Genomic DNA, 25808 nt, shown 5'->3' with positions numbered 1-25808 from the left:
ACTAGGTGGCAGCAGAGCACAGTCTTGGCTCGGAGGCTGCAAGGAGGAGAGGGCTGGTTGTGCAGTCATGTGACGCACTCTGGTCACATGGTGTGGGGGTGTGGCTGGGCAGTAATGGCTGCCCCCTTGTGAGTGCCGGGGACATGAGGCTGCCGGCGCTGCTGAGGAGACCCCTCCCTGCACGATACACGAGGGTCTGTGCCCCTTAACCCTGCGTGTGCTGGGCGCCCCCTGCTGCTGCCTTAACCCTGTGTGTGCTGACACCCCCCCCCCCCGCTGGGCGCCCCCTGCTGCTGCCTTAACCCTGTGTGTGCTGGGCGCCCCCTGCTGCTGCCTTAACCCTGTGTGTGCTGACACCCCCCCCCCCGCTGGGCGCCCCCTGCTGCTGCCTTAACCCTGCGTGTGCTGGGCGCCCCCTGCTGCTGCCTTAACCCTGTGTGTGCTGACACCCCCCCCCCCCGCTGGGCGCCCCCTGCTGCTGCCTTAACCCTGTGTGTGCTGACACCCCCCCCCCCCCCGCTGGGCGCCCCCTGCTGCTGCCTTAACCCTGTGTGTGCCGGGCGCCCCCCGCCGCCGCCGTTTAGTAACGATATTATAGAACACGAAGTAACGCGGCGTTCCTTAGAGGAATATATTTTGCGCCGGACTCCGCCTCCATCTGCGCCACCAATGTGCGGCTGATCCGTGGATTTGCTTTCACGTGTTCCACGTATGCAGCCCTGGCGGCCGCGCTGCTCGGGTTTGATGGCGGACATAATGGCGCGTTCAGACGGGGAGATCAGACGTGGATTTCTCCATGTGATCGGCGGCAGACATCGGCAGGCGATGCGAACATCACAGCCGCAGGCAGAATTGGCGCAGAATTCGTGTCCAGAAGGGACGCTGCTTTTTTCCCTGTACACAGATTTTAAATCCGTCGGGCGGCATGTAGATTTGGGGTGGAATCAGTCCGGATCCGCCATGTGAAGGACATCGAAGAGAGACGGTTTACATAAAATGGCGATGAGACCGCATACCGGAACCGCGGCGTCGGTGCGCTCCTGGGATGAGGGAGGAGGTCTATTACTTTACTGATGGCGGACGGGCTGTGCACCGCGGTGTCCACATGGCTCGTTCACAGCCCTCCGCACTGTATGTAGCTGTCGCCCCGTTACGGCGGCGGCACACTGATGGCGGACGGGCTGTGCACCGCGGTGTCCACATGGCTCGTTCACAGCCCTCCGCACTGTATGTAGCTGTCGCCCCGTTACGGCGGCGGCACACTGATGGCGGACGGGCTGTGCACCGCGGTGTCCGCTTGGCTCGTTCACAGCCCTCCGCACTGTATGTAGCTGTCACCCCGTTACGGCGGCGGCACACTGATAGCGGACGGGCTGTGCACCGCGGTGTCCGCTTGGCTCGTTCACAGCCCTCCGCACTGTATGTAGCTGTCGCCCCGTTATGGCGGCGGCACACTGATGGCGGACGGGCTGTGCACCGCGGTGTCCGCTTGGCTCGTTCACAGCCCTCCGCACTGTATGTAGCTGTCGCCCCGTTACGGCGGCGGCACACTGATGGCGGACGGGCTGTGCACCGCGGTGTCCGCTTGGCTCGTTCACAGCCCTCCGCACTGTATGTAGCTGTTGCCTGTTGCAGCAGCGGCACACTGATGGCGGACGGGCTGTGCACCGCGGTGTCCGCTTGGCTCGTTCACAACCCTCCGCACTGTATGTAGCTGTCGCCCCGTTACGGCGGCGGCACACTGATGGCGGACGGGCTGTGCACCGCGGTGTCCGCATGGCTCGTTCACAGCCCCCCGCACTGTATGTAGCTGTCGCCCCGTTACGGCGGCGGCACACTGATGGCGGACGGGCTGTGCACCGCGGTGTCCGCTTGGCTCGTTCACAGCCCTCCGCACTGTATGTAGCTGTCACCCCGTTACGGCGGCGGCACACTGATGGCGGACGGGCTGTGCACCGCGGTGTCCGCTTGGCTCGTTCACAGCCCTCCGCACTGTATGTAGCTGTCGCCCCGTTATGGCGGCGGCACACTGATGGCGGACGGGCTGTGCACCGCGGTGTCCGCTTGGCTCGTTCACAGCCCTCCGCACTGTATGTAGCTGTCGCCCCGTTACGGCGGCGGCACACTGATGGCGGACGGGCTGTGCACCGCGGTGTCCGCTTGGCTCGTTCACAGCCCTCCGCACTGTATGTAGCTGTTGCCTGTTGCAGCAGCGGCACACTGATGGCGGACGGGCTGTGCACCGCGGTGTCCGCTTGGCTCGTTCACAACCCTCCGCACTGTATGTAGCTGTCGCCCCGTTACGGCGGCGGCACACTGATGGCGGACGGGCTGTGCACCGCGGTGTCCGCATAACTCGTTCACAGCCCTCCGCACTGTATGTAGCTGTCGCCCCGTTACGGCGGCGGCACACTGATGGCAGACGGGCTGTGCACCGCGGTGTCCGCATCGGTCGTTCACAACCCTCCGCACTGTATGTAGCTGTCGCCCCGTTACGGCGGCGGCACACTGATGGCGGACGGGCTGTGCACCGCGGTGTCCGCATAACTCGTTCACAGCCCTCCGCACTGTATGTAGCTGTCGCCCCGTTACGGCGGCGGCACACTGATGGCAGACGGGCTGTGCACCGCGGTGTCCGCATGGCTCGTTCACAGCCCTCCGCACTGTATGTAGCTGTCGCCCCGTTACGGCGGCGGCACACTGATGGCGGACGGGCTGTGCACCGCGGTGTCCGCTTGGCTCGTTCACAGCCCTCCGCACTGTATGTAGCTGTCGCCCCGTTATGGTGGTGGAACACTGATGGCGGACGGGCTGTGCACCGCGGTGTCCGCTTGGCTCGTTCACAGCCCTCCGCACTGTATGTAGCTGTCGCCCCGTTATGGTGGCGGCACACTGATGGCGGACGGGCTGTGCACCGCGGTGTCCGCATGGCTCGTTCACAGCCCTCCGCACTGTATGTAGCTGTCGCCCCGTTACGGCGGCGGCACACTGATGGCGGACGGGCTGTGCACCGCGGTGTCCGCTTGGCTCGTTCACAGCCCTCCGCACTGTATGTAGCTGTCGCCCCGTTATGGCGGCGGCACACTGATGGCGGACGGGCTGTGCACCGCGGTGTCCGCTTGGCTCGTTCACAGCCCTCCGCACTGTATGTAGCTGTCGCTCCGTTACGGCGGTGGTACACTGATGGCGGACGGGCTGTGCACCGCGGTGTCCGCTTGGCTCGTTCACAGCCCTCCGCACTGTATGTAGCTGTCGCCCCGTTATGGCGGCGGCACACTGATGGCGGACGGGCTGTGCACCGCGGTGTCCGCATCGGTCGTTCACAGCCCTCCGCACTGTATGTAGCTGTCGCCCCGTTATGGTGGTGGCACACTGATGGCGGACGGGCTGTGCACCGCGGTGTCCGCTTGGCTCGTTCACAACCCTCCGCACTGTATGTAGCTGTCGCCCCGTTACGGCGGCGGCACACTGATGGCGGACGGGCTGTGCACCGCGGTGTCCGCTTGGCTCGTTCACAGCCCTCCGCACTGTATGTAGCTGTCATCCCGTTACGGCGGCGGCACACTGATGGCGGACGGGCTGTGCACCGCGGTGTCCGCATGGCTCGTTCACAGCCCTCCGCACTGTATGTAGCTGTCGCCCCGTTACGGCGGCGGCACACTGATGGCGGACGGGCTGTGCACCGCGGTGTCTGCTTGGCTCGTTCACAGCCCTCCGCACTGTATGTAGCTGTCGCCCCGTTATGGTGGTGGCACACTGATGGCGGACGGGCTGTGCACCGCGGTGTCCGCTTGGCTCGTTCACAGCCCTCCGCACTGTATGTAGCTGTCGCCCCGTTACGGCGGCGGCACACTGATGGTGGACGGGCTGTGCACCGCGGTGTCCGCATGGCTCGTTCAGAGCCCTCCGCATTGTATGTAGCTGTCGCCCCGTTACGGCGGCGGCACACTGATGGCGGACGGGCAGTGCACCGCGGTGTCCGCATGGCTCGTTCACAGCCCTCCGCATTGTATGTAGCTGTCGCCCCGTTATGGTGGTGGCACACTGATGGCGGACGGGCAGTGCACCGCGGTGTCCGCATCAGTCGTTCACAGCCCTCCGCATTGTATGTAGCTGTCGCCCCGTTATGGTGGTGGCACACTGATGGCGGACGGGCTGTGCACCGCGGTGTCCGCTTGGCTCGTTCACAGCCCTCCGCACTGTATGTAGCTGTCGCCCCGTTACGGCGGCGGCACACTGATGGTGGACGGGCTGTGCACCGCGGTGTCCGCATGGCTCGTTCAGAGCCCTCCGCATTGTATGTAGCTGTCGCCCCGTTACGGCGGCGGCACACTGATGGCGGACGGGCAGTGCACCGCGGTGTCCGCATGGCTCGTTCACAGCCCTCCGCATTGTATGTAGCTGTCGCCCCGTTATGGTGGTGGCACACTGATGGCGGACGGGCTGTGCACCGCGGTGTCCGCTTGGCTCGTTCACAGCCCTCCGCACTGTATGTAGCTGTCGCCCCGTTACGGCGGCGGCACACTGATGGCGGACGGGCTGTGCACCGCGGTGTCCGCATGGCTCGTTCACAGCCCTCCGCATTGTATGTAGCTGTCGCCCCGTTACGGTGGCGGCACACTGATGGCGGACGGGCAGTGCACCGCGGTGTCCGCATGGCTCGTTCACAGCCCTCCGCACTGTATGTAGCTGTCGCCCCGTTACGGCGGCGGCACACTGATGGCAGATGGCACTGCGCCGGGGTGTCTACAGCCCTTGACCTCTGCATTGTACATGCTGTCACCCCGTTGCGGCGCCGCCCTGGTGGCGGACGGGCTGTGCGCCACGGTGTTCACATGGGTCGTTCCCACCCCTCCGCACTGTATGTAGCTGTCGCCGGTTGCAGCGGCGCCGCCCTGGTGGCGGACGGGCTGTGCGCCACGGTGTTCACATGGGTCGTTCCCAGCCCTCCGCACTGTATGTAGCTGTCGCCGGTTGCTGCGGCGCCGCCCTGGTGGCGGACAGGCTGTGCACCTTGGTGTTCACATGGGTCGTTCCCAGCCCTCATCACTGTATGTAGCTGTCGCCTGTTGCAGCGGCGCCGCCCTGGTGGCGGACAGGCTGTGCACCTTGGTGTTCACATGGGTCGTTCCCAGCCCTCCGCACTGTATGTAGCTGTTGCCGGTTGCAGCGGCGCCGCCCTGGTGGCGGACAGGCTGTGCACCTTGGTGTTCACATGGGTCGTTCCCAGCCCTCCGCGCTGTATGTAGCTGTCGCCGGTTGCTGCGGCGCCGCCCTGGTGGCGGACAGGCTGTGCACCTTGGTGTTCACATGGGTCGTTCCCAGCCCTCATCACTGTATGTAGCTGTCGCCCGTTGCAGCGGCGCCGCCCTGGTGGCGGACGGCGAGTCTCTTCAGCATCTTGTGGAATAATCTGTATAAATCGACTTATTTAGTTGATTTCTAACTTTTTCCGGTGTTTTCTAGGATCGGCCTGAAGTCGCAGACAGACGGTGGAGATCGGGCCGCGGCGATGTGAACGGTGGTGAGGGCGAGCCGGCCGGACGCGGGACCCCCGAGGTAATGGCACCGCCTGCCTTCTGCGTTTAGCAGGATGTTCAGGGGCAACTTTTTATAAGAAGCCGTACTTAACCGCTCGTTTCCATGGCGATCCAGCGCTTCATCTCCGCGGAGGTCCCACCGGACTGCTGCAGCCAATCGGAGGCCGAGCTCCTGCGGCGGACGGGACACTCTGCGATTCTTCTAACTTGGACTGTCCCCGCGCCCGTTCACATGATTGCGTTCTGCCCGTCTGGGAGCCCGCGTGGGATAATGTCCCCTGTGAACGCAGCGTCCCATCTGTTATGTCAGTCAGTATCCGTACCAAGTCCGGCTCCACCCCTCCCCGCTTGTATGCGCCCGTCACCCGGGGATCATCCTCCGGCTCAGGCTACAGATGTGGTGAGTCTGTGCCAACTTCGCATGTCGGGTTCAGTGCCCGTGTGTGGCGACATTGAGCCTACAGACTACATGGCACACACTGAAGCCAAAGGTGCAGCGCCAACCTGCACGGTGTCTCCAGTCTGAGCTGTCAACCATCGGGGCGAGGGGCGTGCCTACAAGTTTGGAGGGGCACGGCCCTGGACGACTGGCAGTGCCGCCCCCCCCCCCCCCCCCCCGTCTGACTTATAAACCACGTAGGAGACGCAGTAAGTGAGAGGCAGCGTAGAAACGGGAGCCGTAACTCCTGTCTGCTGGCAAGTGTCTGTCGGGGACAGCTGCACATGCTGCCGGTTTCATAGGTTGGCTGTCAGGTCCCTGACGGTCGTGGCTGCCGGCGGCGCAGTATAGTCAGACTGGCTGACTTTGGCTCTTTGTCACACTAAGTAGTGAATTAGCTTTTGGAAACAAATCAGTGAATGAGCCGCCTTGGTGTACCTGCGCTCGGTCTTCGTGTACCTGCGCTCGGCCTTCGTGTACCTGCGCTCGGCCTTCGTGTACCTGCGCTCGGCCTTCGTGTACCTGCGCTCGGCCTTCGTGTACCTGCGCTCGGCCTTCGTCTACCTGCGCTCGGCCTTCGTCTACCTGCGCTCGGCCTTCGTCTACCTGCGCTCGGCCTTCGTCTACCTGCGCTCGGCCTTCGTCTACCTGCGCTCGGCCTTCGTCTACCTGCGCTCGGCCTTCGTCTACCTGCGCTCGGCCTTCGTCTACCTGCGCTCGGCCTTCGTCTACCTGCGCTCGGCCTTCGTCTACCTGCGCTCGGCCTTCGTCTACCTGCGCTCGGCCTTCGTCTACCTGCGCTCGGCCTTCGTCTACCTGCGCTCGGCCTTCGTCTACCTGCGCTCGGCCTTCGTCTACCTGCGCTCGGCCTTCGTCTACCTGCGCTCGGCCTTCGTCTACCTGCGCTCGGCCTTCGTCTACCTGCGCTCGGCCTTCGTCTACCTGCGCTCGGCCTTCGTCTACCTGCGCTCGGCCTTCGTCTACCTGCGCTCGGCCTTCGTGTACCCCCCCCCCCCAGTCCAGGTATCGGTAAGACGTGCGCCCACCATGACCCCCCCCCTCCCCCCAGTCGAGGTATCGGTATGACGTGCGCCCACCATGACCCCCCCCCCTCCCCCCAGTCGAGGTATCGGTATGACGTGCGCCCACCATGACCCCCCCCAGTCCAGGTGTCAGTAAGACGTGCGCCCACCAGTACCCACCCCCCCCTCCCAGTCCAGGTGTCGGTAAGACGTGCGCCCACCATGACCCCTCCCCAGTCCAGGTATCGGTAAGACGTCCGCCCACCATGACCAGCCCCCCCCCCCCCCAGTCGAGGTATCGGTAAGACGTGCGCCAACCATGACCACCCCCCCCCCCCCGTCCAGGTATCGGTAAGACGTGCGCCCACCATGACCCCCCCCCCCCCCCCCCAGTCCAGGTGTCGGTAAGACGTGCGCCCACCATGACCCCCCCCCCCCCCCCCCAGTCCAGGTGTCGGTAAGACCTGCGCCCACCATGACCCCCCCCCCCCCCCCCCCCAGTCCAGGTGTCGGTAAGACCTGCGCCCACCATGACCCCCCCCCCCCCCCCCCAGTCCAGGTGTCAGTAAGACCTGCGCCCACCATGACCCCCCCCCCCCCCCCCAGTCCAGGTGTCAGTAAGACGTGCGCCCACCATGACCCCCCCCCAGTCCAGGTGTCAGTAAGACGTGCGCCCACCATGGCCCCCCCCCCCCCCCCCGAGTCCAGATATCAGTAAGACGTGCGCCCACCATGCCCCCCCCCCCCCCCCCAGTCCAGGTGTCGGTAAGACGTGCGCCCAGCATGACTCCCCCAGTCCAGGTATCAGTAAGACGTGCGCCCACCATGCCCCCCCCCCCCCCCCCGAGTCCAGATATCAGTAAGACGTGCGCCCACCATGCCCCCCCCCCCCCCCCCCAGTCCAGGTGTCGGTAAGACGTGCGCCCAGCATGACTCCCCCAGTCCAGGTATCAGTAAGACGTGCGCCCACCATGACCCCCCCCAGTCCAGGTATCGGTAAGACGTGCACCCACCATGCCCCCCCCCCCCCCCCCCCCAGTCCAGGTGTCGGTAAGACGTGCGCCCAGCATGACTCCCCCAGTCCAGGTATCAGTAAGACGTGCGCCCACCATGACCCCCCCCCCCCACCACCCCCCCCAGTCCAGGTATCAGCAAGACGTGCGCCCACCATGACCCCCTGACCTCCCCCAGTCCAGGTATCCGTAAGATGTGCGCCCACCATGACCCCCTGACCCCCCCCAGTCCAGGTGTCAGTAAGACGTGCGCCCACCATGACTCCCCCTGTCCAGGTCAGTAAGACGTGCGCCCACCATGACTTCCCCAGTCCAGGTATCAGTAAGACGTGCGCCCACCATGACCCCCTGACCCCCCCCCAGTCCAGGTATCCGTAAGATGTGCGCCCACCATGACCCCCTGACCCCCCCAGTCCAGGTATCCGTAAGATGTGCGCCCACCATGAACCCCCCCCCCCCCCAGTCCAGTCCAGGTGTCGGTAAGACGTGCGCCCACCATGACTTCCCCAGTCCAGGTGTCGGTAAGACGTGCGCCCACCATGACTTCCCCAGTCCAGGTATCGGTAAGACGTGCGCCCAGCATGACCCCCCCCCCCCCCAGTCCAGGTATCGGTAAGACGTGCGCCCACCATGACTTCCCCAGTCCAGGTATCGGTAAGACGTGCACCCACCATGACCCCCCCCCCCCAGTCCAGGTATCGGTAAGACGTGCACCCACCATGACCCCCCCCCAGTCCAGGTATCGGTAAGACGTGCACCCACCATGACCCCCCCCCCCAGTCCAGGTATCGGTAAGACGTGCACCCACCATGACCCCCCCCCGTCCAGGTATCAGTAAGACGTGCACCCACCATGACCCCCCCCCCCCCCCCAGTCCAGGTATCGGTAAGACCTGCGCCCACCATGACCCCCCCCCCAGTCCAGGTGTCAGTAAGACGTGCGCCCACCATGACCCCCCCCGGTCCAGGTGTCAGTAAGACGTGCGCCCACCATAAACCCCCCCCCCCCCCCCTGTCCAGGTATCAGTAAGACGTGCGCCCACCATGACCCCCTGACCCCCCCCAGTCCAGGTACCAGTAAGACGTGCGCCCTCCATGACCCCCCCCCCCCCCCCCCCTAGTCCAGGTGTCGGTAAGACGTGCGCCCACCATGACCCCCCCCCAGTCCAGGTATCAGTAAGACGTGCCCACCATGACCCCCCCCCCAGTCCAGGTATCATTAAGACGTGCGCCCACCATGACCCCCCCCAGTCCAGGTATCAGTAAGACGTGCCCACCATGACCCCCCCCCCAGTCCAGGTATCATTAAGACGTGCGCCCACCATGACCCCCCCTAGTCCAGGTGTCGGTAAGACGTGCGCCCACCATGACCCCCCCCCAGTCCAGGTATCAGTAAGACGTGCCCACCATGACCCCCCCAGTCCAGGTATCAGTAAGACGTGCCCACCATGACCCCCCCAGTCCAGGTATCAGTAAGACGTGCGCCCACCATGACCCCCCCTAGTCCAGGTGTCGGTAAGACGTGCGCCCACCATGACCCCCCCCCAGTCCAGGTATCAGTAAGACGTGCCCACCATGACCCCCCCAGTCCAGGTATCAGTAAGACGTGCGCCGACCATGACCCCCCCCCCCAGTCCAGGTATCAGCCATCAGCTCCCGTCAGTACGCCCTCACCCGTCCCCTGCTGCCAGCTCCCGTCCGTACACCCTCACCCGTCCGTACACCCTCACCCGTCCGTACACCCTCACCCGTCCGTACACCCTCACCCGTCCGTACACCCTCACCCGTCCGTACACCCTCACCCGTCCGTACACCCTCACCCGTCCGTACACCCTCACCCGTCCCCTGCGGCCCTCACCCGTCCCCTGCGGCCCTCACCCGTCCGTACGCCCTCGCCCGTCCCCCGCGGCCAGCTCCCGTCCGTGCGCCCCCGCCCGTCCCCCGCGGCCGGCCCGGCGCCCGTCCGTGCGCCCCCGCCCGTCCCCCGCGGCCAGCTCCCGTCCGTGCGCCCCCGCCCGTCCCCCGCGGCCGGCCCGGCGCCCGTCCGTGCGCCCCCGCCCGTCCCCCGCGGCCGGCCCGGCGCCCGTCCGTGCGCCCCCGCCCGTCCCCCGCGGCCGGCCCGGCGCCCGTCCGTGCGCCCTCGCCCGTCCCCTGCGGCCCGTCCATCATTGGTGCTATTCCCTCAGGTACGCACTGTACATCAGCCTGACGGGGTCTTCATGTTTTTCAGTCTTCAGTCCTGCCTGAATTTGTCCGCCATCAGCTTGGGTGCTTCGAGACCCTCAGGGGGCGCTATGAGGCCGGTCTCACCGACAGGATACTGCGAGAGTCCCGCCCGATTAGGATATCCTTACCAGGTGGGCAGACGGTGGGTGCGGAGTCCTGGAAGACCACCGCCTATGACGTAGCCGTACAGACCAGGTGAGCCGACCGATCGCTCTCCTTCACACACCTCAGTCTGTACAGTGTAGTTATAGCGCCACTCTCTGGGCAGGTCGGGCGCTGCGCACAGTATGCTAGCGGCTCGGGTGAACGGTGCGCTGTGGGACCTGGATAGACCCCTGGAAGACGACGCCGAGCTCCACTTCCTCACGTTTGATTCCCAGGAAGGACGAGATGTGAGTATTGTCATTCACCTCTTCACCAGCAGGTGGCAGTATCGTATTGGTCTCTGGGAACAGCACATTAACCCCTTCAGGACCAGCTGACTGTCCCTTAAAGGCAATGTGGCGACAGAAGACGACCTTTTCTATAAACCCACTTCGGGTTAGACATGTACGGTCTTCTTCCATCCGCAGTCCCCTCCGTAGCGCCGGGCGTTGGGCCGATTTATGAGCGAAGAGTTGACCTTTTTATTGGTACCGTTCCCTTTTCGGGGAACCTGTGACTTTTGGAATGCTTTTTATTACGTTGGGGGGGGGAATTAAAGGCACCTTGTACTTGTGTCATTTACTTTGTAATGCTGTTTGGCGCTAAATATGTAACCAACTCAGGTCCTCGCCATCACAGGAGCAGACACCCCCCGTGCGGCACAGAAAGAACTTTTAGATGTTACCCACTTAAAAAGGATTTTTGTGGGGGGGAAAATGTTTTTTTTTTTATTTTTTTTTTTAAATTCAACTTTTTGACACGGTTTTTCGGTCCCTGCAGGGGACAGGCAGATGCAGCCGTTCCTTCTTTAGGATACTACACTGCATTACCTATGCAGTGCATTTTACTAAGCCTATGACAGCAGCCTATTATCAGGCCCCGCCTCCAGCAGAGCATAAGCTAACTTACATGGTAGATATGGAGCCCTTCGCGAGGCGTTACGGCCGCCATTGGCACCTGTTGGCACCTTCCGATCGCACTGCCCGCTGCAGATGGGAGATGGGAAGCGCCCCCTACTCGATATATGCCTAAATGCTGCAGTTAATATGGATTGTGGCGTGTAAGGGGTTAAACTGCCAGGATCAGAGGCAGCAGCCGGGCTGTCAGTCAGTCGAGCCACTGCCTTAAACAGATGTCTGCCCATTAGTGAGGGCAGCAAAAAGGGTATTGTGGTCATGAAGGGGTTAAAGAGTCATTCCCATGACCCCCAGTTATCGGCAGTCCTGGGGGGCAGCGGGGGACTTGCTTGTAGCTTCTGTTCCATTCGTTTCAGTGAGACCACCGCAGACTCTGGCATCTTCCTCGGTCTCATTGGAGTGAGTGGAGGCATACCAGGGCGGCAGTCTTGGGAATGGTCGGGGGTCTCGGCCGTCAGACTCCCACCCATCAGACTGGGGGTAACTTGCTGTGGTGAGAACCCCCTTTAATACATAATGGGACGCGCTTCATCTGTCTGATCCTGCACCAGTGTAAGGATCTCTGTTTGCTGTCAGTGAATGGAACATAAGACGGCCCCTCTATGAAGGGGTTCTGTGGGGACAGCTGATGCTTCTGTGGGCTCACTTGTATTTTATGTCCTCCTTCAGGTATTTTGGCATTCAAGTGCCCACGTCCTGGGGGCGGCTCTGGAACAGACCTACGGGGGCCTCTTGTGCCACGGACCCAGCATAGAACAGGGCTTCTTCTATGACATGCACCTGGCCAGCAGGTAACGCGGCATGGATTGTGCGGCAAGGCTTATTTATACTAATGACAAGAACTGCTTAGAAGAATGAACGGAGCGCCGCGGGCCGTCCGCACCTTGCCGGAGCGCCGCGGGCCGTCCGCACCTTGCCGGAGCGCCGCGGGCCGTCCGCACCTTGCCGGAGCGCCGCGGGCCGTCCGCACCTTGCCGGAGCGCCGCGGGCCGTCCGCACCTTGCCGGAGCGCCGCGGGCCGTCCGCACCTTGCCGGAGCGCCGCGGGCCGTCCGCACCTTGCCGGAGCGCCGCGGGCCGTCCGCACCTTGCCGGAGCGCCGCGGGCCGTCCGCACCTTGCCGGAGCGCCGATGGGCCGCCAGCACCTTGCCGATGGGCCGCCAGCACCTTGCCGATGGGCCGCCAGCACCTTGCCGCGGGGCCGTCCGCACCTTGCCGCGGGGCCGTCCGCACCTTGCCGCGGGGCCGTCCGCACCTTGCCGCGGGGCCGTCCGCACCTTGCCGCGGGGCCGTCCGCACCTTGCCGCGGGGCCGTCCGCACCTTGCCGATGGGCCGCGGGCCGTCCGCACCTTGCCGGTGCAGCGTGCCCAGATAGTGTCATGCAGTAACCGCATGCCGCCCACAGCGACAGATCTCGGCCTCAGGCTGTGTTCACACGGTTGGACTTGCTGTAGATTTTCCGTACAAACTCTTCGTCATTCATGTTCATCCGGACTCTGCGAGAAGATGGCGGGAATGGATTTATTTTTTTGTAGCGGGTGGTCCGGGGGCATGGAGGGCGGCAGCTGCCCACCCCGGGATGTAGTGACCCATGTAGGGAGACGTCCCCCCATCATATACTGACCCGCACGCTTTCCCCTGTGTGTTCCAGCGCTGCACTGGGCATCAACCTTCCTGACCTGGAGGCGGCCTGCAAGGAGATCATCAGGCAGAGACTTCCCTTCCAGCGAGTGGAGGCGACCCAGGAGGAGCTTCTGGAGCTGTTTAAGGTGGGAAAGAAGAGTGAGCGCAGCTCTGGAGTATAATACAGGATGTAACTCAGGATCAGGACAGGATAAGTAATGTATGTACACAGTGACTCCACCAGCAGAATAGTGAGCGCAGCTCTGGGGTATAATACAGGATAAGTAATGTATGCACACAGTGACTCCACCAGCAGAATAGTGAGTGCAGCTCTGGGGTATAATACAGGATGTAACTCAGGAGCAGTACAGGATAAGTAATGTATGTACACAGTGACTCTACCAGCAGAATAGTGAGTGCAGCTCTGGAGTATAATACAGGATGTAACTCAGGAGCAGTACAGGATAAGTAATGTATGTACACAGTGACTCCACCAGCAGAATAGTGAGTGCAGCTCTGGGGTATAATACAGGATGTAACTCAGGAGCAGTACAGGATAAGTAATGTATGTACACAGTGACTCTACCAGCAGAATAGTGAGTGCAGCTCTGGAGTATAATACAGGATGTAACTCAGGATCAGTACAGGATAAGTAATGTATGTACACAGTGACTCCACCAGCAGAATAGTGAGTGCAGCTCTGGGGTATAATACAGGATGTAACTCAGGAGCAGTACAGGATAAGTAATGTATGTACACAGTGACTCTACCAGCAGAATAGTGAGTGCAGCTCTGCAGTATAATACAGGATGTAACTCAGGAGCAGTACAGGATAAGTAATGTATGTACACAGTGACTCCACCAGCAGAATAGTGAGTGCAGCTCTGGAGTATAATGCAGGATGTAACTCAGGATCAGTACAGGATAAGTAATGTATGTACACAGTGACTCCACCAGCAGAATAGTGAGTGCAGCTCTGGGGTATAATACAGGATGTAACTCAGGAGCAGTACAGGATAAGTAATGTATGTACACAGTGACTCTACCAGCAGAATAGTGAGTGCAGCTCTGCAGTATAATACAGGATGTAACTCAGGAGCAGTACAGGATAAGTAATGTATGTACACAGTGACTCCACCAGCAGAATAGTGAGTGCAGCTCTGGAGTATAATACAGGATGTAACTCAGGATCAGTACAGGATAAGTAATGTATGTACACAGTGACTCCACCAGCAGAATAGTGAGTGCAGCTCTGGAGTATAATGCAGGATGTAACTCAGGATCAGTACAGGATAAGTAATGTATGTACACAATGACTCCACCAGCAGAATAGTGAGTGCAGCTCTGGAGTATAATACAGGATGTAACTCAGGAGCAGTACAGGATAAGTAATGTATGTACACAGTGACTCCACCAGCAGAATAGTGAGTGCAGCTCTGGAGTATAATACAGGATGTAACTCAGGAGCAGTACAGGATAAGTAATGTATGTACACAGTGACTCTACCAGCAGAATAGTGAGTGCAGCTCTGGAGTATAATACAGGATGTAACTCAGGAGCAGTACAGGATAAGTAATGTATGTACACAGTGACTCCACCAGCAGAACAGTGAGTGCAGCTCTGCAGTATAATACAGGATGTAACTCAGGATCAGTACAGGATAAGTAATGTATGTACACAGTGACTCCACCAGCAGAATAGTGAGTGCAGCTCTTGAGTATAATACAGGATGTAACTCAGGAGCAGTACAGGATAAGTAATGTATGTACACAGTGACTCCACCAGCAGAATAGTGAGTGCAGCTCTAGAGTATAATACAGGATGTAACTCAGGAGCAGTACAGGATAAGTAATGTATGTACACAGTGACTCTACCAGCAGAATAGTGAGTGCAGCTCTGGAGTATAATACAGGATGTAACTCAGGATCAGTACAGGATAAGTAATGTATGTACACAGTGACTCCACCAGCAGAATAGTGAGTGCAGCTCTGGAGTATAATGCAGGATGTAACTCAGGATCAGTACAGGATAAGTAATGTATGTACACAATGACTCCACCAGCAGAATAGTGAGTGCAGCTCTGGAGTATAATACAGGATGTAACTCAGGAGCAGTACAGGATAAGTAATGTATGTACACAGTGACTCCACCAGCAGAATAGTGAGTGCAGCTCTGGAGTATAATACAGGATGTAACTCAGGAGCAGTACAGGATAAGTAATGTATGTACACAGTGACTCTACCAGCAGAATAGTGAGTGCAGCTCTGGAGTATAATACAGGATGTAACTCAGGAGCAGTACAGGATAAGTAATGTATGTACACAGTGACTCCACCAGCAGAACAGTGAGTGCAGCTCTGCAGTATAATACAGGATGTAACTCAGGATCAGTACAGGATAAGTAATGTATGTACACAGTGACTCCACCAGCAGAATAGTGAGTGCAGCTCTTGAGTATAATACAGGATGTAACTCAGGAGCAGTACAGGATAAGTAATGTATGTACACAGTGACTCCACCAGCAGAATAGTGAGTGCAGCTCTAGAGTATAATACAGGATGTAACTCAGGAGCAGTACAGGATAAGTAATGTATGTACACAGTGACTCCACCAGCAGAATAGTGAGTGCTGCTCTGGGGTATAATACAGGATGTAACTCAGGAGCAGTACAGGAAAAGTAATGTACGTACACAGTGACTCCACCAGCAGCAGAATAGTCAGTGCAGCTCTGGGGTATAATACAGGATGTAACTCAGGAGCAGTACAGGATAAGTAATGTATGTACACAGTGACTCCAGCAGCAGAATAGTGAGTGCAGCTCTGGAGTATAATACAGGATGTAACTAAAGATCAGTGCAGGATAAGTAATGTATGTACACAGTGACTCCACCAGCAGAATAGTGAGTGCAGCTCTGGGGTATAATACAGGATGTAACTCAGGAGCAGTACAGGATAAGTAATGTATGTACACAGTGACTCCACCAGCAGAATAGTGAGTGCAGCTCTGGAGTATAATACAGGATGTAACTCAGGGTCAGTACAGGATAAGTAATGTATGTACACAGTGACTCCACCAGCAGCAGAATAGTGAGTGCAGCTCTTGAGTATAATACAGGATGTAACTCAGGAGCAGTACAGGATAAGTAATGTATGTACACAGTGACTTCACCAGCAGAATAGTGAGTGCAGCTCTGCAGTATAATACAGGATGTAACTCAGGAGCAGTACAGGAAAAGTAATGTATGTACACAGTGACTCCACCAGCAGCAGAATAGTCAGTGCAGCTCTGGGGTATATTACAGGATGTAACTCAGGGTCAGTACAGGATAAGTAATGTATGTACACAGTGACTCCACCAGCAGAATAGTGAGTGCAGCTCTGGGGTATAATACAGGATGTAACTCAGGATCAGTACAGGATAAGTAATGTATGTACACAGTGACTCCACCAGCAGAATAGTGAGTGCAGCTCTGGGGTATAATACAGGATGTAACTCAGGATCAGTACAGGATAAGTAATGTATGTACACAGTGACTCCACCAGCAGAATAGTGAGTGCAGCTCTGGGGTATAATACAGGATGTAACTCAGGAGCAGTACAGGATAAGTAATGTATGTACACAGTGACTCCACCAGCAGAATAGTGAGTGCAGCTCTGGGGTATAATACAGGATGTAACTCAGGATCAGTACAGGATAAGTAATGTATGTACACAGTGACTCCACCGGCAGAATAGTGAGTGCAGCTCTGGGGTATAATACAGGATGTAACTCAGGAGCAGTACAGGATAAGTAATGTATGTACACAGTGACTCCACCAGCAGAATAGTGAGTGCAGCTCTGTGGTATAATACAGGATGTAACTCAGGAGCAGTACAGGATAAGTAATGTATGTACACAGTGACTCCACCAGCAGAATAGTGAGTGCAGCTCTGCAGTATAATGCAGGATGTAACTCAGGATCAGTACAGGATAAGTAATGTATGTACACAGTGACTCCACCAGCAGAATAGTGAGTGCAGCTCTGGAGGATAATACAGGATGTAACTCAGGATCAGTACAGGCTAAGTAATGTATGTACACAGTGACTCCACCAGCAGAATAGTGAGTGCAGCTCTGTGGTATAATACAGGATGTAACTCAGGATCAGTACAGGATAAGTAATGTATGTACACAGTGACTCCAGCAGAATAGTGAGTGCAGCTCTGGAGTATAATACAGGATGTAACTCAGGAGCAGTACAGGATAAGTAATGTATGTACACAGTGACTCCACCAGCAGAATAGTGAGTGCAGCTCAGGGGTATAATACATGATGTAACTCAGGATCAGTACAGGATAAATAATGTATGTATACAGTGACTCCACCAGCAGAATAGTGAGTGCAGCTCTGCAGTATAATACAGGATGTAACTCAGGATCAGTACAGGATAAGTAATGTATATACACAATGACTCCATCAGCAGAATAGTGAGTGCAGCTCTGGGGTATAATACAGGATGTAACTCAGGGTCAGTACAGGATAAGTAATGTATGTACACAGTGACTACACCAGCAGAATAGTGAGTGCAGCTCTGGGGTATAATACAGGATGTAACTCAGGAGCAGTACAGGATAAGTAATGTGTGTACACAGTGACTCCACCAGCAGAATAGCGAGTGCAGCTCTGCAGTATAATACAGGATGTAACTCAGGATCAGTACAGGATAAGTAATGTATATACACAATGACTCCATCAGCAGAATAGTGAGTGCAGCTCTGGGGTATAATATAGGATGTAACTCAGGGTCAGTACAGGATAAGTAATGTATGTACACAGTGACTCCACCAGCAGAATAGTGAGTGCAGCTCTGGGGTATAATACAGGATGTAACTCAGGAGCAGTACAGGATAAGTAATGTATGTACACAGTGACTCCACCAGCAGAATAGTGAGTGCAGCTCTGGGGTATAATACAGGATGTAACTCAGGAGCAGTACAGGATAAGTATTGTATATACACAATGACTCCATCAGCAGAATAGTGAGTGCAGCTCTGGGGTATAATATAGGATGTAACTCAGGGTCAGTACAGGATAAGTAATGTATGTACACAGTGACTCCACCAGCAGAATAGTGAGTGCAGCTCTGGGGTATAATACAGGATGTAACTCAGGAGCAGTACAGGATAAGTAATGTATGTACACAGTGACTCCACCAGCAGAATAGTGAGTGCAGCTCTGGGGTATAATACAGGATGTAACTCAGGAGCAGTACAGGATAAGTATTGTATATACACAATGACTCCATCAGCAGAATAGTGAGTGCAGCTCTGGGGTATAATATAGGATGTAACTCAGGGTCAGTACAGGATAAGTAATGTATGTACACAGTGACTCTACCAGCAGAATAGTGAGTGCAGCTCTGGAGTATAATACAGGATAAGTAATATATAAAGTCACAAGGTAAAAGTGATTATGGGAAAGACCTGGGGGTACTAGTGGACTGTAGACATAACTGGAGTAACCAATGCCAGTCAGCTGCTGCAAAAGCTAATAGAGTCTTGGGGTGCATTAAAAGAGGTATAGGGGCGAAGGATGAGAACATTATCCTCCCACTATATAAGGCACTTGTCAGGCCTCACATGGAATACTGCGCACAGTTCTGGACACCGCTGCTCAGGAAAGATGTTACAGTGCTGGAGGGGGTTCAAAGAAGGGCAACTAAACTAATACATGGAATGAGGGGACTGGAATACCCAGAGAGGCACCAAAACTGGGATTATTCACCCCGGAAAAAAGACGGCTAAGGGGCGACCAAATAACATGTATAAATACATGAGGGGACGATACAAGGATCTCTGCCAGGATCTGTTTATACCCAGGACCACGACGGGAACAAGAGGGCATCCGCTACTTGTAGAGGAAAGCAGGTTTCATCACCAACACAGAAGGGGCTCTTTACTGTAAGAGCAGTGAGACTGTGGAACTCTCTGCCTGAGGATGTGGTGATGGCAAAATCCATACAGGAGTGTAAGAGGGACTGGATGTCTCTCTATGATATTACAGGGTACAGACATTAGGTGACCAGCGGGTGGCGATGCGGGTATACAGACAGGTAGGTACTATCAGAGGTTGGTCCAGGGATTATTTTCACTGCCTTTATGGAGTCGGGAAGGATATTTCCGCCACTGGGCTAATTGGCTTCTGCCTCATTGGCATTTTTTCCTTTCTCTGGATCAACAAGAGGGATGACAACAGGCTGCACTAGATGGCCATGGTCTCCCTCCGGCCCAGCAGACTGTTACTATGTATCTATTTGTTACATTTAGTGTGGATACTATGTATAAACTGGTGTCACACTGGCCTGCTGTGGAGCAGAGCTGCGGCCGCTGTGCTCATGTCTGCAGTATTGGGGTTGGCGGTATGATGTAGGCCACCTTCCTGCTGATGGATGGCATTAGTCTGCCAGTGTTGGACCCCCCGCTGCTCGTAGCTCTCGGCGCGGACCGCCCGCTGCTCGTAGCTCTCGGCGCGGACCCCCCCCCCGGCTGCTCGTAGCTCTCGGCGCGGACCCCCTGCTGCTCGTAGCTCTCGGCGCGGACCCCCTCGCTGCTCGTAGCTCTCGGCGCGGACCCCCTGCTGCTCGTAGCTCTCGGCGCGGACCTCCTGCTGCTCGTAGCTCTCGGCGCGGACCTCCGGCTGCTCGTAGCTCTCGGCGCCGACCCCCGGCTGCTCGTAGCTCTCGGCGCCGACCCCCGGCTGCTCGTAGCTCTCGGCGCCGACCCCCGGCTGCTCGTAGCTCTCGGCGCCGACCCCCGGCTGCTCGTAGCTCTCGGCGCCGACCCCCGGCTGCTCGTAGCTCTCGGCGCCGACCCCCGGCTGCTCGTAGCTCTCGGCGCGGACCCCCGGCTGCTCGTAGCTCTCGGCGCGGACCCCCCGCTGCTCGTAGCTCTCGGCGCGAACCCCCCGCTGCTCGTAGCTCTCGGCGCGAACCCCCCGCTGCTCGTAGCTCTCGGCGCGGACCCCCCGCTGCTCGTAGCTCTCGGCGCGGACCCCCCGCTGCTCGTAGCTCTCGGCGCGGACCCCCGGCTCACCTCCTGTTTCCATCTCTTGGCAGTATAACAAATTCAAGACACAAATAATTGAAGAGAAAGTGGCGACTGCAACAAGTGTTTACAGGTAAGGAGGGCTACTGGTCACAGAACGGGACTGTAGAGTTTATTGGGGCACTCCTCCGCTATTGCCAGTCACTATGCAGCCCTCCTTCATTTGAGTGGCACAGTGTAATACTGCCTTTACCCTGCAGGGGCCACTGCAGAGGAATGCAGGGAGGCCCTGCAGCTCCTCTTGTGGCCAGAGCTCATTGCTGCAGCTGCTTCCCTATGAGAGATGGGCTTGGCTAGTTGGGAAAACCTCTTTACGGTCCTGGCTATAATAACCGTACTTATTATATACATTGGTTGGTAACCGCCATCTGTTACCACAACGCAGAATCAAGTGCCGCCATCTGATCGGAAGATGTAAACCCCCTTAGCGAGGGCAGACGATGTGTGTGATGTCTTCTGAGCTCCTACAAGGCTTCGTCGTCCACGTTCTGTCAGTTTATGGGGTCTCCCTGACACACCGGGTGGCTTCCACCTCCCGATAACATGGCCAACAGTGGACTCTGGAGGGTCCGGAAGCTGCGATGTCCGTACTGATTGGTTGCTTAGGTCACATCGCCCCCACAATTTGCATATCCCCTTCACTGACCTCACAGGATTACTGGGGGTCCCAATAATTTAGCCAACCTAGTGTATTTATCTCCCCTGTTGGGCACTCTCATATCCGCCGCTGCATGGACCCCGCAGAACCTGTAGGGCATGCATCGCATTAGAGGACTAGTGTTATTTCATGCATGCCCCCCGGTAGATTTACGTGTAGGGTCTTCGGATCTGGCGGGGTCCTGTGTGTGTACAATAGCAAGGTCTTTACACCGTCTTGCAAGTCGCGGTACAATCCCAATTAATTATGCCGTTCCCGTTCTAGCGTCTCCTGGGTCTTCACTGCATAGTCACGTCATGTCTTCCTTTCCTTCAGGTGCGGCTCTCTGGTTGACCTCTGCAGGGGACCTCATGTCCGACACACCGGGCAAATCAAAGTCGTTAAGCTCCATAAGGTAATGTGAATTCTTTAATTGTTAACGGGGTTGTCCAGTTGTGAACTATTAGCGGGCTGCCTTCACAATAGGTCACCAGTAGTAGATTGGCAGTGGTCCTACACCAGGAACACCCACTGATCAGCTATTTGCTGGTACTTGTGCACTGCAGGATGCAGACAACTCTGTTTTCACTGCAGTGGCCAAGCATGGTATTGCCGGCAAAGTTCACCTGGAACTGAATGGAAGAGGGCTGCAATACCAAGCTTGGCCACCGAAGTGAGATTGGAGCTACCTGCAGAAATCTGCTCAGTGCATCAGTCCAATACACTGCTGATCCCAGGTGACTGACCCATGGCAATCTACTATTGATGGCCTGGCCTAAGGATAGGCCATCAGTTGTTTACAAGTGGACAACCCCTTTAACATGTCAGTAAAAAGGTCTTCTGATGTAGTTGTATATGACTAGCATCAGTGGGGGGCTCCCAGCAATCGGACCCCAAACGATGAAGAATGTACTAGTGATGTACTAATATCTTTGGTTTTGACCTGAATATTTTTTTTCCTGCTCTAACAGCATTCGACATCTTATTGGCGAGGCGACGCGACTCGGGAGACGCTGCAGCGAGTGCATGGGATTTCGTTTCCAGATTCTAAACAGCTACAAGAATGGGAGAAGGCTCAAGACGAGGCGGCCAACCGGGACCACCGCAAAATAGGCCGAGTACGTATGCCGGCGGTGTTACCTGCTCGCTCTTATGGGGATCCGCTGGAGACGGTTTCCAGTAACCAGCGGGGCAGCGGGCACACGCAGACCCTCACACTCACCCGGCTGTTCTTCTTTCCCAGGACCAGGAGTTGTTCTTCTTCCATGAGATGAGTCCTGGAAGCTGCTTCTTTCTCCCCAGAGGGGCGCACGTCTACAATGTCCTCATAGACTTCATAAAGGTATTCGCCTCTTCGCAGGCCTCTGCACACAACCTTTGTCCGCCTCGTGTCTGTTGCACCACATTCGCCCCGTCTGGTTCAGGCGTTCTTCGGAGGATCAGTGAAATTCACAATTGCTTACGGTTTGTCTCTGTTCGCATTCGGTGCTTTTGCATCACGATGCAGTTTGCTGGTCAGAGTAGTGCAGCGCTCGGCACTGCTGTATCCACTGGACCCGGACATGCGACTGATCGTAATTAGAGATGAGCGACCACGCTCTGATAGGTCAGTTACTCGAGCGAGCCTCGCTCTTCTCGAGTAACTGCACTGTTGTCCGAGTGTGCTTGGGGGGAAGGGGGGCGGCGGGGGAGAGAGATCTCTCACCCCCCCCCCCCTCCCCGAGCATGCTCGGACAAGAATGCAGTTACTCGAGAAGAGCGAGGCTCGCTCGAGTAACTGACCTATCAGAGCGTGGTCGCTCATCTCTAATTGTACTAGATCTGTCATACCGCTTGTAAATACGCCAATCCTGATGCCAGTGTGAGCAGAGCCTTAAAGGGGTTTTCCAGGCAGCATCGGGCTCAGAGAGGTAGCCGCTGCTCCCACCTCTGTTTAGTGGTTCACGCTAGTAATTGTAGGCACAGCTTTCACTGAAATCATTTGGAGATGCACTTGTAATTGCAGGCTGGGGTCCCATTGATTTCAGTGAAAGCTGTGCCTGTAATTATGAGTGTGAGCCACTACACAGAGGTCGGAGCAGCAGCTACCTCTCCGACCCCTGTGTATCCAAGCTGCCTGGAAAACCTCATTGACCCCTTTAGTGGCTTGCCCGGAAAATCCCTCAGGGCGTGCTGCACTGACCATGCATTTAAGCCCTGGAAGATTTCCGTGGACAGCTCCAGTGCTGAAATGCTGCCCAGGACACACAGTTATTGTGCCGCTGTACACGTTTGCCAGTTCGAATTACCTCTGGAAAATCTCAGGGGCTTGCTGTGCTGACATGGTAATAATAAACCTGCCACTGAAGGGGTTAATGCTGTTCTTGAGAAGCTTCTTGACTGTGCCAATGGAGGGAGACCTCTTCCAAGGACTAGAAGAATGAATAAAGCCCCTTTGCTTGGGAGGAGGGAGTAAGGGGTGTGATGGGTGCTGCCATGAGGCTTGGTGAAAACTATCCCTACTGGTCAGTAATTCAGAATGTTCCAGTTTGTCAGATGAGCGCATCCAGATCCAAGAGAAAAGGAAACCTCTTGCAGCATTAACTCCTTCCTGCTCTGCACCGTACTGTTTGGGCGCTGGATCGGTGCATGATCACTTGCAGGCGCCGGCACACAATATTAACAAGTCAGGATGGGTATAAGGATCGGAGCCCACGGCCGTCTGCACCATCCGCTTCACTCTCGGATTACACAACCATGTCCTGGCCTGGCCGTGGGTCTCTGAATCCGAAGTTGTGTGCCCGTGTGATGCCCAGAGTTCGGGTGCGGGCAGGCCGGGGCATGCCTCTGCGATATGTCTGTGACGTGCTTGCAAGATGCTATATTAAGGGATAAATAACAGCAATTCTGGGATTTTTGGTTCCTTTTTATATATATATACAGCACTGTGCAAAGGTTTTGGGTAGATGGGAAAAAAGGGCTTAAAAGTAAGATTGCTTTCAAGAATAGAAGCAGTAATAGGTTGTGTTTGTCAACAAAATGCAAAGTGACTGAACAAAAGAGAAATGTGACTCGCATCAATATTCGGTGTGCCGCCCTTTACCTTCACAGCACCATCAGTTCTTCTAGGTACCCCCCCCCCCAATCAAAAAACCTAAAACCTTCTAGAACACATCGGAAAAATCCCTCATCCAGCTATGTGGATGGGGAAATGAAGCTATAACTCTCAGAATGTGACAGCGGGGGCAAAAATTACTGAAGGCCCCCTTTAGGCACAACGATTTTCACTCACAAATCGCTCAAAGCTCCAATCTTTTGCGCGATATCGTTGTGTAGCCGCGCTGACATCCTGCAGTTTTCATTCTCCCATCGCTCATCGTTGTCTGTCAGCGTGCTGACGATGAGCCTCATCAGGGATTCCCAGCGGATACAGCTGATACTATTGTTTCATCCCGCTCCCTGATGACAGGCTGGTATGAAGAACAAGGCGGTCCAGCTGTGTTCTCCATACCCCGCTCGGAGCGCTCAGCTGTAGAACAGACGGGCGCTTCATGCAGAAAACAGCTGCATGCAGAAGACAAGTGGGTGTCTTCTGCTTCCTCTGCTCAGAGCTCTCAGCTGTATAACAGCCGACACTGTAACAGGGAACAGCTGGATGCAGTAGACAAGTGGCCCCACTTCTGCATCGCCCGCTCGGAGCGCTCAGCTGTATAACAGCCGACACTGTAACGGGGAACAGCTGGATGCAGTAGACAAGTGGCCCCACTTCTGCATCGCCCGCTCGGAGTGCTCAGCTGTAGGACAGCCGGGCGCTCCAAGCAGAGAACAGCTGGATGCAGTAGACAAGTGGCCCCACCTGTCTTCTGCATCTTCCGCTCGGAGCGCTCAGCTGTATAACAGCTCGATGTTTGAGCGATCACCTTGCAAAAAGTAACACAACAATTATCGCTCAAAAATTGTTCCAAAGGTTTCTTTTTTGTGCTGTAATTGTTGTCTGAACCAGGCTTTAGTCATAAAGTCCCAGAATAGGCCGGCCATTAACAGGTTAAAGCTGGAAGGAGCTCTGACATTGAGGGGTTATTGTACAGTATTGTGGGGGACAGCTGAGCACTCCAGCCGCTGTCCTTGTGTGATCCGGCCCGCGGCTCGCCCCCGTAGTGCTGCTGCTGCAGTCCTATTCCTGGCCGTCGGGTCTGGAAACCGTTTCTGGCATAAATGCAACATTTCCAGTATTAGACGAGAGGAACGAGGTCGCTATTGTGTAACGGGGAGCGAAGAAAGACGGGACTCCTAAAATATGTAAAGACTGCAAGTGTAACTAAAGCTTCACTGACCCTGATGTTCAGGGGGTCTGGGAGGTCCAGCAGTCGGATGAGACCCCACACATGGCTTGTGTGATTGTAAACTGTGGGTGGCCTAATCACAGGATAGTAAATCGGGATCTACTTTGATGAGCAGTCTGTGCCCAGGCACTGAGCTGATTCCTGCACTTCAGGGGTCTTGTTGGGTGTTACAGGCAAAGTTCCCATAAATTAAGTGGCCTGTAATACCAAGTTTGGCCACTGCAGGATTTGCTTCTGCTCGGTGCACAAGTGCATCCGTCCAATGAACAGCTGATAGCGGGGTCCTGAACTGAAGCTTCTCCAGATGGCAGCGTGGAAGTCAGGGGGCATTGCCTTCTAGCAGACGTGCCCAGTGTGTGACAGGTCGGCTACATTCAATTATACTGCCTGGCCGCAGCGCCAGTCTCAAATGGCGACAAGACTGGAAAAATCTTGTTGCCAGTTGTAAAAGCTTGGACACCATACTGATACAGAGTCACCCTGTTTTATAAACTTCAAGTACACCGGGGATCCACAGAGGCCGTAATAGTCTGTAATGGAATCAACTGGCCCTTCACAGAATAGACTGGCCAGAAGATACTCCTTATTAATTCGTCTTACACCGTGTAGATGTGGGGCCCATGTGATGCCAGGGGGGGAGGTATACGTCAGGGGTGTGTATACTCCCTCCTGGGGCAGACAGACATATACTGATACTCAGACTCACATTGAACAGGACCAGTATAACCGCGATGATCAATGGCAGATAAGGAGTAGGTCGCAGACCTTGCTGTTCATAGATGCCATCCTATAGGGGATACATATAGATCCTCATAGACTGCTTCTCCTAAGTAATGCCTACGT

At 56.5% G+C, this 25808-nt stretch overlaps 1 protein-coding gene across 1 annotated transcript in view; it reads left to right on the top strand.

Annotated features, from left to right (window-relative positions):
- The window catches only part of TARS2 (threonyl-tRNA synthetase 2, mitochondrial), a 42941-nt gene continuing 17133 nt past the window's right edge, over positions 1-25808 (top strand). Inside the window, exons 1-10 of the mRNA XM_066609242.1 lie at positions 1-194; positions 5467-5559; positions 10244-10434; positions 10508-10631; positions 11970-12091; positions 12953-13070; positions 20018-20079; positions 20980-21058; positions 21615-21761; positions 21887-21985. Of these exons, the coding sequence (XP_066465339.1) occupies positions 144-194; positions 5467-5559; positions 10244-10434; positions 10508-10631; positions 11970-12091; positions 12953-13070; positions 20018-20079; positions 20980-21058; positions 21615-21761; positions 21887-21985 (1086 nt within the window). The 5' untranslated portion in view covers positions 1-143. The remainder of the gene's footprint in view (positions 195-5466; positions 5560-10243; positions 10435-10507; positions 10632-11969; positions 12092-12952; positions 13071-20017; positions 20080-20979; positions 21059-21614; positions 21762-21886; positions 21986-25808) is intronic.

The sequence above is a fragment of the Eleutherodactylus coqui genome, chromosome 6 (assembly GCF_035609145.1).
Source record: "Eleutherodactylus coqui strain aEleCoq1 chromosome 6, aEleCoq1.hap1, whole genome shotgun sequence".
Taxonomy (NCBI): domain Eukaryota; kingdom Metazoa; phylum Chordata; class Amphibia; order Anura; family Eleutherodactylidae; genus Eleutherodactylus; species Eleutherodactylus coqui.
This window is presented reverse-complemented; position numbering and strand designations above follow the sequence as displayed.